At 37.6% G+C, this 14,747-nt stretch overlaps 1 protein-coding gene and 1 long non-coding RNA gene across 4 annotated transcripts in view; one reads left to right on the top strand and one right to left on the bottom strand.

Moving 5' to 3' along the window:
- Positions 1-14,747, top strand: part of LOC310724441 — a 158,360-nt gene that overhangs the window by 62,294 nt on the left and 81,319 nt on the right. The gene's annotated exons all lie outside the window — the stretch shown is intronic.
- Positions 762-14,747, bottom strand: part of map4k5 (mitogen-activated protein kinase kinase kinase kinase 5) — a 33,673-nt gene continuing 19,687 nt past the window's right edge. Inside the window, exons 15-34 of one of the 3 annotated variants that reach the window (XM_083538319.1) lie at positions 13,859-13,917; positions 13,591-13,658; positions 12,426-12,473; positions 12,132-12,171; positions 11,712-11,916; positions 11,491-11,514; positions 11,249-11,334; positions 10,314-10,355; positions 9,630-9,714; positions 9,431-9,510; positions 9,139-9,199; positions 7,807-7,921; positions 6,520-6,578; positions 6,206-6,309; positions 5,928-6,105; positions 5,586-5,654; positions 5,408-5,500; positions 5,257-5,327; positions 3,511-3,566; positions 762-1,743 (exon numbers count right to left, since the gene is read on the bottom strand). In XM_083538319.1, the coding sequence (XP_083394445.1) occupies positions 1,656-1,743; positions 3,511-3,566; positions 5,257-5,327; positions 5,408-5,500; positions 5,586-5,654; positions 5,928-6,105; positions 6,206-6,309; positions 6,520-6,578; positions 7,807-7,921; positions 9,139-9,199; positions 9,431-9,510; positions 9,630-9,714; positions 10,314-10,355; positions 11,249-11,334; positions 11,491-11,514; positions 11,712-11,916; positions 12,132-12,171; positions 12,426-12,473; positions 13,591-13,658; positions 13,859-13,917 (1,631 nt within the window). In that variant the 3' untranslated portion in view covers positions 762-1,655. The remainder of the gene's footprint in view (positions 1,744-3,510; positions 3,567-5,256; positions 5,328-5,407; positions 5,501-5,585; positions 5,655-5,927; positions 6,106-6,205; positions 6,310-6,519; positions 6,579-7,806; positions 7,922-9,138; positions 9,200-9,430; positions 9,511-9,629; positions 9,715-10,313; positions 10,356-11,248; positions 11,335-11,490; positions 11,515-11,711; positions 11,917-12,131; positions 12,172-12,425; positions 12,474-13,590; positions 13,659-13,858; positions 13,918-14,747) is intronic. The other 2 variants (XM_083538320.1, XM_083538321.1) reach the window with 2 other exon arrangements.

Below are 14,747 nucleotides of genomic sequence, written 5' to 3'. Positions count from 1 at the left end.
CTTTGGACCAATTAACAAAAACTGGATCCATAGCATCAGCAAAACACCTACATTATCAATGGGTATGGCAGGGCTACGGGAGTTTAATTTTTTTTTGCAAATTGCAGAAAAAAGATTATGATTGTAATTTTTTAACAAATCTGTGAGAAATTAAATGCAAAAGCATTTTTAATAGATATTCCTTATAATCATTTTTAATATAATTTGTTCCTCCATTTTATTGAAAGTTGCCTGATAGTCTAGAGTTTACTCCATATTTTTCCTGCTAAACATACAGCAATTTAAAGAGTAAAAGTACTGCCAATGAACTGAAACCTACACAAGCACACCTCCACTGACGTATAAACTAGACGTCATGCTTCATGTTTTAATTATACTGGAATTACATGGGCTTTGACCACAGAGAAAGATTAGCTGTTAATTAGCTGATTAGTTGGCTCAGGTGTGGTACAGAAAAAGAACAAAACATGCTGGACAGGGGGACTCCAGCGTTACGCCAGTGGCTCTACAACAGGTTTCAAACTACAAGTGCAGAAAACCCAGTCAGCTGTGTAGTGCTGCTGTGCTGCAAGAGGAGAGTGTGAAAACACACATTCAGAGATTCCTGCTGATGGACACGTCAGGAGGAAGAGCACAAATCAATCACATGCTTCCCGTTATTTACTTTCAAACAATTCTGCTTCACAGTCATCAACCAACACACACACATACCAAAGCTATTGGTTCTTTGACAGCTTACGTACAAAAACCAAGAGACACAGTTTGTTAAAACTTTTTTTTTATTACAAAAGAAAGCATACATTAGAACTGAAGCCATGGAAATACTCCGCAAGTCATAAAAACCTAGCATCTCCCATATTTTGTCATTCTTAAATACAAAAAACATTAATGTACAAAAGTGCTTACATGGTGCAAATATTGGATAAAAGCTACAATTAAAAGAATACCATTTTACATCATAACTGTTCTAAAAAATTTAACCAAGCAGGAGAGTATTATTATTTAATTACAAAGCAGTAAAATAAAGATGCAGCTGTACGGAGTCCTGCTCTGTTAAGGAAGCGAGCATTTGCAGGTGTGCTCTCGAAAAACACTGCATTTAAACTACATCACATGACCACAGCTCAATAATTTACACTTTAAATAGCCAACGGCAATACGTCCTTTGTTCGATTTCTTGCTCAATCCAAGCCTGCTAAATACTCCCAAAAGGTGATCTCAATTTTAAAGTCTGGTTTGAAGTTATGTTAGTTGCATACTGATTAAGTCACACAGGACAGCCTGTTTCTCCAAAAATTTATAAAGCAGGCCTGACGGTTCCCTTTAAAAGGCACTTTTAAAGCAGTCTTGCTGTTTGGTTAATATTTCTTCAGACATTTCAGATGTTAAATACATTTGCTGGAATCATGCTGCCTCTTTTGATCTGATTCTAAAATGAGCCATTAGCTGGTGACAAAGATGCAGAGTAGACCAGCTTGAAGGTCCATTAAGGTAATTAAGGCACCATATGAAGCCTCTGGCTCACTTTTCTGTCTTCAAGCCATTGCTTCAAAAAGCAGCATACTGAGAGAGAAGAGAGTTCACCGCCAGACAGCTCTGAATCCACAATGCCAGAGCAGTGACTAGGTAAGGGAGCAGTATCAGTAAGAATCAGCCTAGTAACTGTTCTCATGGCCTGCCAGGATGTAAAGGTTGCTGAGAGCCGTCGGGTTATCAGTGGGCCTGCTCTCCAAAACCACCACCCTAAAAACACAACACACATTACATCTCAGAACATTAAAAACGAAAGATAAAGAAAGAGAAACAAAGAGGAAAAACAGCGCTGAAGCTGCGAATCTTTGAATTTAATTAGGAAAGATTTGCATGCAGCAGGACTTGCAGAGACAAAAAGACACACAGTATGACACAAGACTGGTCATGTCCTCAGCAGAAAGAGAGATGAGAGGGGGAGGCAGCGGGCACAGGGCATCAGATGAAATTACAGCACACAGACACACCAGCCTGGCACTGCCCGTGTCACAGTGAATAAAACATAGAGTATAGGCATAGAGACGCGTGGGTGCAAGTGCATATGTGTGTGAAGTATGGAAGGGCCGGGGTTTGTGAGAGGAGTCAATCACACTATATTCAATTAGAAGGAGAACTAACAGAACACTACATCTCTTTAATTGATACTTCTGCAGTGTGTGATATATACTTTTATTTTAGGATGGATGCTGTAAGAGCAGAGCTCAATTCTTCCCAAGACAAAGGCCATAGACTGGGGGCCGAGGCCCGAGGTCAATGCACCTGTTTCACAATGGATGAGTGCAACCTGTGAGTCATAGGGGGAGAATGTGTGTGTGTGTGTGTGTGTGAGTGTGTGTGTAACTGACACCGTCACCTCCCATACTGTACTCTTACAATGACGTTGTTCTTCCAGAAAGTGAGGCCGTTTGGGCTTGATAAGTGACAATGCTGTATCCTCTCACTTTTCACAAACTTCACAGATCCATTAACACACTAAACCATGATTAGCAACACCTGTATACCTGCACATTCAGTAAACTTTCTAATCAGCCAATTGCATGGCGGTAATGCAAAAGCTTAAAATCACACAGGTCTTATTTTATATTCACATCAAACTGAATAAAATAGTGGGAAGAAATTATTTCTGTGACTGTGAGTGGAGCTTCTGCAGGCAAAAATGCCATGTTGAGTGAGGTCAGAGAACAATGGCCAGACTGTTTCAAACTGACAGGAAGGCAGTTCAAGGCCCCCTACAAGTAGGTGTTTAGCCTATATAAGCACTGTTGCTGTCCATGTCAATCCCTACATCGCCACAACTTTCCATTTTACAATGGAAATTTCCAGCATGATGATGTGCCATGCTATAAAATGCAAGTCATCATTAATGGGTTCGATGAACATGACAATGATTTCAGTAAACTTTAATGACCTCCCCAGTGGGCAGATTTGGGTCCCCTGAGTCAACTTTGGGAATTGATAGCACAGGAGATTTACAGCATGAATGTGCAAGTAGCTGACAAATCTGCAGCAATTATGTGATGCAGTCATGTCAACATGGACAAAGTGAAAGGAAGTATTAGAACGCCAGCTACGTGCCGAAAAGTAAAGCAGCAAATAAAACGAAGCTAATCTGAAAGCAAAGCAGGAGTGGGAGGCTCCTATCCAGTATGGTGTATGTCATATATTCATCTTTTTTTTTAACCTTTCTGGAACTATTAATTAATTCTGCAAACCCTTATAAGCCTGTCTAACAATGATTTTGATTTACTGACATCTCCATTTACACTGCAACATGCTCACACCCACGGAAACTTGGGCACTAAGGGAAGTCACTGGCGCTCTGAGGATGCTAGGGGAATGAGATGGAAGGTGATGGTATGTTTTCAGGTAAAGAGGAAATTAAGAGAGAAATGTGACACACAAACATTCATACAGCGTTCTCAGCTTTGAGTGCAAGTGAAAAAGAAACCACGAGATGTAACGAATGACAAGAAATCTCACCTGTCCGATCCAAGTAGTCGGAACACTCTGCTCGGGTCACAAATCTCCTGTGTTACCTGCAGGCACATGCAAAATGCATTAATGCACAAATGAAGCACAAAAATATAATGTATTAATTGAGTGGTGACTGTGGATGAATTTTTAGCTAAAATACCCAAATAGAAGTAAATAGGCTCTGACCTAAACGAAGTTGTTTCCCTTTTTTTTTAAATCTACCTAGGCTCTCTTCCTGTTATCACATTAGATCTTTAGATTTTAAGAATCAATCACTCACAAACACACACACGACAAAATTATGCCGACACACGCTGATCATACCTGTAGGTAATCCTTTCCAAAACACTACCATAACCAAATAATTATATATGAAGTTTTTGTATGCTAAAGTATTCTATTTTTCCTTTGCTTGAACTAAGGGGTCAAACCTAAACCTTTCTGCAGCAAGACAACAACCCTGTGAACACATGGTAGGTCAAGTTTGCCTTTTAAGCACATTTATGGTCTGGGGGGAAAAAACCCTGACCTCAAACTCCTATAAACGCCTTTGGAATTAAATTGAATGCTGACTGCACCACAGACCTCCTCACTTGAGGACACCACAGTCCCACTCCAAAATCTAGTGGAATGGACGAGTGAACTATTTTAAACAAAATGGAGGACTAAATCTGAAATATGATGCACAAAAATGCAGATATGATGAGTGAGGTGTCCATATCATGCAAAAATAAATATTGTAAGCAATTATTTTTTAATTGTGCATATATATATGCTTAGCTGTCAAATCTATTTAGAAAGCAAACACAGGCTTAGGCAGACAACAGCAGAGACTTTATTTAGCCTGCTGTCCACCTTTGAGTAAACCACTACACATCTAGCAAAAAACGCTCACTCACCTTTGCATATAAGCCTGACTAAAAAAAATGTATAGTTTTAATCTATTATGTATTTTGTTTAAAGTCTCATTTATTTTAACAAATTGTTCAGTGCAAAGAAAAAGGAAATTTGACTTAAGTGTCCTATAGTTACAACAGCCAAGTGCAGCACTCCATCATGATGGAGTATTCCCCCTCCATCCCCTTCTCATGCAAGCACAGGCAATTAGAGCAGGTGACAGTGGTGGTGTAACACCTGTCAGGATAATACTATAGACTGCTATTCTCTCTCCCTCTTACATACACACATGCAGTCAAGTGCACAGACTGGAACCCTGAGGGTGCTGATGGCCTTTCAGCAGGGTCATACAAGACAAAAACAGCTGAATAATTTAATCGCGCTCTTTGAGCAGCTGCTACTTTCTGATTGGACATCAATTTTACATTACCTTTCACAATGTCTTCGAGGAAACACAGACTTTCATATTCACTCACTCATTCGGAGAATCAAACACACGCACAGGGTATTAGTTTTCATAAAGAGTGCTTCACCTTCTGGTGTTCTCCGGGGCATTTATTGTTTGAATGATGCCGATCAGGTGAACTTGACCACACGCAGGGTGACATACTGACACTCCTACTCAACTAACCACAGCCACATACCCAAACATACCATTAAAACAGATGCTTTTTGCAGTTCATGCCATACCTGCACAGTGTTTATTTGCCAGTTTATCAGTTTAAACTTAGTGCATGGTAGCATAAATCTATACAGCAATAAAAACATCCACTATTGCACCAGCTGATTATAACTAGCAAACAAGTTGATGGTATTAGATGATTTATATACAATGATTTTGGAGACACCCCATACCTCATTAGATTTGAAGTTCTTCCCCTGCATGCCATGTTTCCAGAAAGCCAAAACACTGTCCTGCAGACATACTACCACACACACAAAACAATTATAATCACATTTAGAACAATGGTATTAAACAGCATTAATGCCTGAATAACACACTCACCCACTGAGCCGATACAGAAGTCAAAGCTGAGTTCAGAAGACAGTTTCTTATTAGATTTGAGCTTTCCTTGCAGGTTCACTATCTTCAGATTTTCTGTAAGTTGATACACAAACCAAATTAAATATATATCTGCATAAGCATCTTTTTACTTGAACTTCTTTGAAGACCTTATACTTACTGTCGAGACACACAAGCACTGTGTCTCTCTCCAACTGTGTAACGTGAATTGCATCAACCTGATTCCCGGCTAAAAAGTCAGAGAAACAAACACGAAACTGGATAAAAAAAAAGTCCTATGTTGATGTAGGAAAAACTATCCAAACCAAAGTATAAGATTTGGGGCATTTTTCATTCTTTAAATTATGTTTTCTACATATTTAATTACAGTACGTGTGCTGAATTAGCATTCCTAGACTGCCTGCAACAGTATAAATAACTGGCGTATTAATATTTAAATGCATAGTAAACAATTTTTCCTCTTTTAAAAGAACATGTAGGTTTGTGTGGAAGTGACATGTACCTGAGCCGATTTCAGTAAACCAGGAAGAACAAGAGTTGAGGTTGATGGTTTCAAAACGAACAACCTGGCCTGGCTCCGTGCCCTGACTGACAGCTACACACACAAGGGGGTACTCCTGCTCCGGCACTACCAACATCTCAAACACATGCAGAGGATTCGGCAACGGGAAATCAAAGTGCTGTAGCAGAGAGGATGATGGGGGTTTAAAAAGAGTGCAGACAGTCTTTTGGTATTCGAAAGCATTGCACCACAAGCACTGTGATTTGTTCGTTACTAACCTTTATAAGCATAAACCTCTGCATGGGCTCATACCACTGTAACAGAACAATGCCATACTGCAGCGCTCCACACAGGTACTTATAACCGGTGTATGGATTACGCACTGAAAGAGAGAGCAAGAGAGAAGTGTGTTAACTGTGCTGTACAACTGCCACATATAAACTGCCAACAGATTATTCTTATAAAATGTTTTTTTTATAATAACATTAATAAAAAAAAAAACCCCTCTAATACGTCATGTCAGCACTGGAATCTAATTAATCCTACTGAAAGTAAACACTACAGGAAAAAATATTTTGCCCATGTTGCTCACCGATGCAGCACTTGTGACAGCCCTTTGTATCAGGGATTTTGGTGGTCAGGGCAAATCTCCTGTTAAAAAAACAACAACATAACAAATAAATGTAATTACCTTATGACATATTATGCTACAAGAGCATGTACATTAAAGCCCAATCATCTTTTTTTATATACACACTTAAATTTTGCTAAATGCATTTGACTACTGATAAGTAGTGTTCTGTCCACTACATATGGCTACTAAGTATGCAAAATAATTCTAAACCTGTGCACTGCACCAAAAATATTTTTTTATTGACAAATAATTATTTACATGTACAGTGTGGTCAAAAAAATGTGCATTACTTCTATAGACCAACAGCAAAGACACACACAAGGACAAGGCTTATAATTTCCCCATTACTAGCTTCACCACTGCCAGCAACATAAGCATACAGGTTTCCAGTTATTCACCTGTGAAAGAGTTGGCATTAAAAAGTACTTGAGCTATATGAAATTAGGAAAGTGCTGAGTATCATGTCAGGAAATAGGTAAGTGTTTGTGTACTGTGTTTGAGCAACTAGGTGGTACTATGCAAAGCTGAAGTCATAGGTTAGGAAGGTAACATTGGGCTCAATTAAGGTAGTTGTAAGTTGAGCTTACAGTAGCTATGGGTTCAACCCAAGGCCATGTGAACACATCTCCACCGAATAGTGTGACAACAAATGTAAACCCAGGACTATCCTTATCCTGACAAAGTAATCTCATCAGCTATAAACAATAAAGTGGTATTAAATAAAAAGTACATTTTAAGATGAAACCTGGTATCTAGTCTGAAAAATTCTCCTCTATAAAGCAAACTTCTAAGCATGGCACACATTAGGTTTAATAGCCTACTTCACACACAAACACGTGTATGACGACCCTGACTGAGCATATAAAGAAATCTTAATGCAAAGTTATCAAATGACTTTAAATGTAAAAAAAAGAAAAAAAAAAAAAATGCTGCTCAACACAATGCAGGAGGGCTTTTAGAAGAGCGATACGATCTTTTGTCATAGCAAACAACAGATAGAAAAACTGTTGAAATTTTTGCATCCTAACTATATTATACACAGATAAAATGCAAAACAAATAAAATAAGCAGTACTCCCCCCCCCAATAAAAAAACAAAAATATTTGCTTATGGGTCATTAAACTGAGATGCTGCTTTTCATATCTGCTATTGAATGCAGATGTGACAAAACTACACTAAACCGTACAACTGAAGATGCTTGCGTTAAAAGAAAAGCAGCTGTTCTAGGGACTTGCTCTTATTTACCTGGGCAGTATTCTCTCAGGAAACCTGTGAGTTTGGAACTGTGCAGCAAGTCCAGGTTTTTTGAGCTGCTCAAACAGGCCAATCAGATTATGAGAATACAGCTGGAAGGTTTTCCCTGAGAAAAAAAAAAATAGGATTGACAGGTTAAACAGATTATAACAAGGACATGTAGCAGAGAGACAACAACCAAACTCAGTGCTGTCTGGATGTCTCTGGTGTCAGCGACAATGATAGCAGGCTAAGATAAGCACAATGATGCACATCTAACAACATGGCTTTAAAGGAAATAATTAAGAGTGAGGAAAAAAAGTGATATCAGATAGGCATGAATATGTGCACAGTGAGGAAAACGATGGTACTCTTAGTATGTGCGAGTGTGTAAGAGTGCCTTTACCTTCTGATTATGGTGATTTAGACGTTAAAACAGTCAGCAGGGAGTGAGATCAGCCATGATAAGAGAAGACAGAAGAGAGGGCGCAAAAGAGAAAGTCATTATGTAGCTACTATACATTGACCATGATTATGACAAAAGCAAAAAGCGTGTTTATTGTACAGTGACATGTACTGCAGAGGACAGGCTGACAGTAGGAGTATGACATTATTAAAATTTTAATAAAAAAAACCTTGCCTCTTCATCTGCCTGCGATCGTTTGTTTAATAAAATATCTTGTCCCAGGCACCATTATAAACACTCATATTTAGGCTTGTGTCCAAAATACAATTCTCCTAAGCCAATCTGTCTAATGCTAAGCTGGTTAGACACAGTACATGATCACACTAATGAGTCATGATTATAATGCATTTCAATCTTTAGATTTATTAGAATCTCTAGCCCTTCTCCACTGATAATATTTATGAATTAGACCTCATGCTCTGACATTAAAACACAAAAATTACAGGTCTGCTTTCATGATGGAAACTTGAGAACACTGAATCCTGCATGGCTGCATCTGCTGAATGACCTATCTAATATATTTGTAACAAAAAAAGGCACATGACTATAATGGAACTATATATCCCTCTTGAATCAGATCCAAATAGATTTAATCATGAGCTAGAGAATTCTATAACCCTGAAACAAGTGCTAAAACTCATCGAATACATAATTCGTCAACTGTGCAAACAGAATTTTGAATTAACTGTAGCTATAATTTTGTAAAAAATTTTGAAGTCAAAAAGCAGACTGGAGATGGAAAGAAAAAAAATAAAAAGTATACCAACTCATACAAGCAAACACAATGAAATAAAAATGCTGAATAACACTGAATACAAGACTGAGTTAGCAGGTTAGTTAGTATGCAAATGCTTACTCGCAGTGTAAGAGACGCTTACCTGATAATGACATGAGGTTATTATTTATGATGTAGAGCCATGTGCATCTCCGTGGGAACAACTAAAATGCAATCAGCATCATATATTAAATTAGCATTTTATACTTGATTACAATGAGTGAGTATGCCTTTACACACACAGACACACAGACACACAGACACACAGACACACAGACACACAGACACACAGACACACAGACACACAGACACACAGACCAGCCTACAAACACACTGAGACACACATATCCATAATACAAGATGCTAGAAGGAAAAAGTCAGAGGTCAGCAAATACCTGCTCCATGGTGGCCTCATGTAACTCATTCAAGTTCAACGTGTAGATGCCATCCTCCGTCCCAAAGATCAAGTACTGATCTAAAGCAGGTAGACATTACAGCTATTACAACTTAATGTTTCATTCACACCCGTGTGCACATGTGCAATCATGTTCACATCCATATACACACACAAACAGGTAAACTTTCTGAAGTTACCTTTGGTTTCTGGGTGAATCCATGAAGTGGCACAGTTGATTTTAAGTGGACAGCCATCAAACACTTTTGAAAAACATGCACCCATCTAAATGCAGACACCGAGGCAAAAACAGCATTATATATTAGGCTTTTTTTAAAAGTACATTGATGTATCAAACTGTGATTGTCCTTTTGACCTTTTCGTTTAATGACAGCAATGAATTTGATGTGCATTAGTCTCTGTGAGACAGCTATGCTAAAAAAAAAAAAACGCATAAAAATATCAGGCAACGATAAAGCTAAGCAATTTTAAATGATTGCTCATGGTGGCCATAACATACGGATAAGCGGGAGAAAATGAATGAATGAATGGTGGCCATAACAGGAATACTAGGAAAAATAAGCCATCTATGATACATTAATTAAACTTATTAATATTGATTTAGACTTTGTCTGCTGCAAATTTGCATTTGCTTAAAAATATATAAAAAAAAAAATACAAATAAAAAAAACCCAAACACAATTCCAGAAGTTTGTTGGATTATTCTGGATGAAACATCAAAAGCTATTTAATTTCATCCTGTTTCCTCACATTTTTCAAAAAGACAACAATATATCTGGCTAAAAACAGCTTTGGGTGTACTGTAACAAGACTTCCTTTACATGTTCAGGAAGAAGGCTAAGAATCAGGAAGTGGGCACTTACCAGCACTTTAGGGGTGGGTGGAAGGCCATTAATCGCTGGCTTCTGTAAGCAGACAAAATACACTTCAGTAAAGTAGTGTCAAACATTTTCTGTATGTATTGCTAAATCAATACAGCTATACAAATACTGTTACTCTTACAATGTACTGAAACTGAATATGTAATAAAATGTGGCTTCTCTAAAACTAGACAATGTTGCAGAGTAACTTCTTGTCATTAAATGACCACTTATGTATTTTACTATTTGTTATTTTACCATCTGCAAAACCGCAAATCCTGAAGAATTCATCTTCATAAAATCATAATGTGTTAAACTGCTTTATTCTATATCCTTGAATATTTACTATACTTCTCTCTTCATGCTGTTCTTTCTCATTGTCTCTAAGGTGCATTTAGAATGCTGCTGCCCACCTGGTTTATAACTTCCCAAAGCATGCTCATGTGACACTCCCACTAAGATTCCTACTCAATGGTTTCCTGTGACAAAACTAGTATTTTAGCATTTCGAACAATCAATTGGCTCTGTATTACACACTCATTTTTACCTACACAGAAGCATGCCTAACCAGTCAAGAAGCTTGACAGGTCTCTTTCTCTGTTGTAATTATCATGTTAAAATCATACTTCTTCAGCGTCTTGGCTGGTCAGGGAAGGATTAACCATTTGTCTGCTTGTAAAGTCATTTCAATTCAGAAAGTTTCCAGGGCAAAACCATAATTTCTCAAGTTATCTTTCAGCAATTCCAACTGAATTATCTTTTTGTTGTGTACCATGTGTTTATGTACCTCATCCTCTTTTAAATTGTGCAACAGTTTATCACATCACATAATCTAACACAAACAAACTAGCACTTGTTTCTTGGTTAGAACCAAACACGAGCAACTAAACTGAGCATCATTTTCACTCCCTCAATATGCCCTACATTTAGACACTCACAGGAAAATCTTTCTTCTCCTTCTTTTGTAGGCGACCAGGTGGTGATTTAGGAGTGTCTCCATTAAGGGTGTCTTCAGAGTCCTCACCTGTTGAGGCAAGAAAAGAGAGGAAAAAAATAAATCAATAGACAAAAAACAAAGAATATTAAAGACTGCATACAGAAGTGCAGGAAGAAGTGGAAGAATGGAAATGGAATTAAAAGTGAGGCAAACACAGACAGTGAAGGTACTGTAGCATCTTACCTCTAGGTTTAGAATAAAAAGAAGCTTTGAAAAGACAAGCAAAAAAGGCAAATGAATGTTAAGAAACAGACATATTTAGAGTTCAGGGGTGCAAAAATAACACTGTGTCTCACTAAGAAAAATGGCAAGGACAGCAAAGTTGTCAAATGTTTGTGTGTGCAGATGGGCAGCTGCTCACTAACCCATTTAAAATCAGAGATTATTACTAAATATAGAAGTACCATGTTCTTGGACTTGTGATAGTGATCCAGGGCTGCTCACACTAGAGGTGAGGTCATGCTGCAACTGTTCAACCCTGTTGCCCCTCTCTGGTGTGCTCTGCCTTCGTGGTCCTTGGACTAGGCCATTATCTGAGCCTGGGAACCGCTTAATTGTCGAAGAGCCATCGTTCAAACCCACTTCATCAGATGAGCTAAAAGGGTATGGCTAGCAGAGGAAAGGAATAAGTGCAATTAATACTGATTCCAATAAACACAGGAAAAATCTCTACACATTTTGTACAAATGGAAACTTAAAATATATTCACTAGTATTTTATATACACGAATACACATACTTTGTGTGTGTGTGAGTGTGTGAGTGTGTACACGTGCATAAATGTAGGCATGTGTACAAACATGCATGCAGAGACAAGAAACATACCTTAGGGGGAAGAGGTGGAGGCACATGCTTCAGAGTGGATCTGTAGGGGAAAAGTTTACATGAATGAATGTATACTGATGGGGGGGGGGGGGTGTTCTCAGTCAGCAGCTGTATAAACTTGTGAGGTATGTGAATGCTGAACATTCTTTTACAAGGTCCTATATAAGTTCTAAAGAACATTTTCACACATTGGACAAAAATGCATATGGTTTAATTTGTATGTTTTAAAGCCTAATGATCTAAAATGATGTTATGGCCATGTGTATGGAATAAAATTAACTGCAAGAAACTTACTTCTCTACATCCTCAAAAACGTCCTCAAGTGGAGTCATGTGTCCATGACTAGAGTAAAGTAAGAACAAAGCAGAAGGGGGGGGAAGAGAGAGAGAGAAAACGTTTATGGCACTTAATGTATTTTTTCTGAAAGTACCTCTTCCATAGTATAAAAGTTCTGTTCCTAAAAAAAAAAAAAAATCTAAGTTGCAATAGATTTATCAGATATTTTATTCTTAGTTGCCTCTAAAACAGCATTGAGACTTTTGAGCACATTGAGCATTTATATGATCTATTGATGTATTTTATAAACACAATCAGACTATACAAATTTTAGACTTGCTACTTCAATTTGAACAATAATATATTAGTTAATGTTTGGGACCATTATATTTTTAATATCTGAACTGGCCAGTCACAGATCACATTACTACACTAAAATTCTAATGGTATTTAAATAAGAAACCATAAGAACTTCATTATAAATAAAATGGTGGGTTGTGATTTCTTTTCTCAACTGAAGTAAAAAATAAACTCTTGGCAACCAGGAAACAAAATGTAAAAAGTCTCATTCATTATCTGATCTCAAACCAAAATGACCAGTGTGTAGCAAAATAAACATGAACAGACAGTAAATCAAACAATTCTACAGAGTGAAGCAAATGCCTGACGATGAACAATATTGACAGAAGATTTGACAGTTACTGGATGCATATTCATGCAAATGCAGCAGGAAGATGATGCACAAGCACAGTGCCCCCCCCAAAAAAAACCTCTGGCATTCTTTTACTAAGGAAAGGTCATCAGCACACACAAAAAAAAAAATAGCAGGGCAACTAAAGTATGGGTACAAATACACACACTTCTTGCTTTACCGTATGAACAACTCTTCCTCCACACTTTTCAGAAGGCTCCTTAAGTGAAACGGGAGCAAGAAAAGCAAAGAAACAGAAGAAAAGAACAGAGGCAGTAAAAGCAAAGGAGAAAACGCAAGCAGACAGACAGTGGAGAAATTGAGCTCTCAAACACAAACTGAGCAGGTTAGCATGAACAAACACACACAGAGATTGGTGATTTACCACAAAAAAGTTTCAGACAAGATTGACATTATTAAGTAATGATAGGAGGCCACATGCCAGAAGGCCAATTTGTTTATGGTCTCGGTCTTAACTGTTTCTATAGTTACCTGGAGGAGATGCCTCCATCAGCGAATGGGCTCCACTGAGAAGAGAAATCATTCTCTCTGGTCACATCCTTCAAAGAAAAACATTACATCATTAGCCCTTTTAAATCATACAATATTTTGGGAATTTTGGTTAAACCAGTGTAAAATTATGTCCTAGTAATCAGTTTGGCTGCACTAAACACCTTGTAAGAGACTTTAGGTTCTATACCAGCTTTAATGTCTGTGTGAGCTGAGACTGAATAAAGTTCTCCAGCGTTCATTGGCTCACCATTTCAGAGCTTGCTTCCGTTTCCTTCTTGAGCGGAGGCTCAAATCGCAGCTTATCAACTAGAACCAAAGCAGAAACATTCTGAATAAAGCAACATTCACAATGCCATAATTCATCACAAATATCCTAACAGTTTTTCTGCATGATATGCACAATGTAGTTGAGTCAGATTGCATACTAATGGATGCAGACATCTCCCTGGCAACATAAATAACTATGCTAGGATTAAGAAGGTTCATAGAAGTGACAGAGCTTCGACTGCACTTTAATTATTTATTTTCTTTTGGAAAACAAAAAGTGAGGTGGTGTATTTTGTAAATTATTATATAACAGGGTTTCTGCAGGTTTCACAAAGTCAAATGTAAGACGTTTTAAGCCCATTAAGTATGGAATGCAAGACCATATTCACACAATTAAAAACACATGCAGAAATAAGTTGTTAGCATTTGGCCTTATCCAGCCTAAATAAAAGATTTTGAGCCAAGTATTGCTAAACTTGCACTTTCCAATAGCTGAAAAATAAAATCCGTTATACGTTTGTGATACAATCAAAGTGATTTGTGCCAATAACAGAAAGCTGATTGGCTGTTGCATGTTGCTCTCATATTTGTGGCCACAATACAGAGAATTATATATTGGACTAGCGAAAGAAAGAACTACACCAAAATAAACAAAAAGACATTCTAGAATGCTGGGAAGCTTTTCAATGAGCATTAGAGGTAGCAATACATGGACATCAGAAATTTAAGAACTGCTCAATGTTAATTAAAAATTATATTAAAATTTAACTAAAAGACCAAAACTAGCGAATTTAAGACCTTTCAAGGACTAACATTTTGATTTCTAAATCTTCGACTTCCCCACGAAAACCCTGTTCAAGCAATGTGCT

Source organism: Silurus aristotelis (genome assembly GCF_946808225.1).
Source record: "Silurus aristotelis genome assembly, chromosome: 4".
NCBI lineage: Eukaryota > Metazoa > Chordata > Actinopteri > Siluriformes > Siluridae > Silurus > Silurus aristotelis.
The sequence above is the reverse complement of the archived record's forward strand: the minus strand, read 5'-3'. Positions and strand labels throughout refer to the sequence as shown.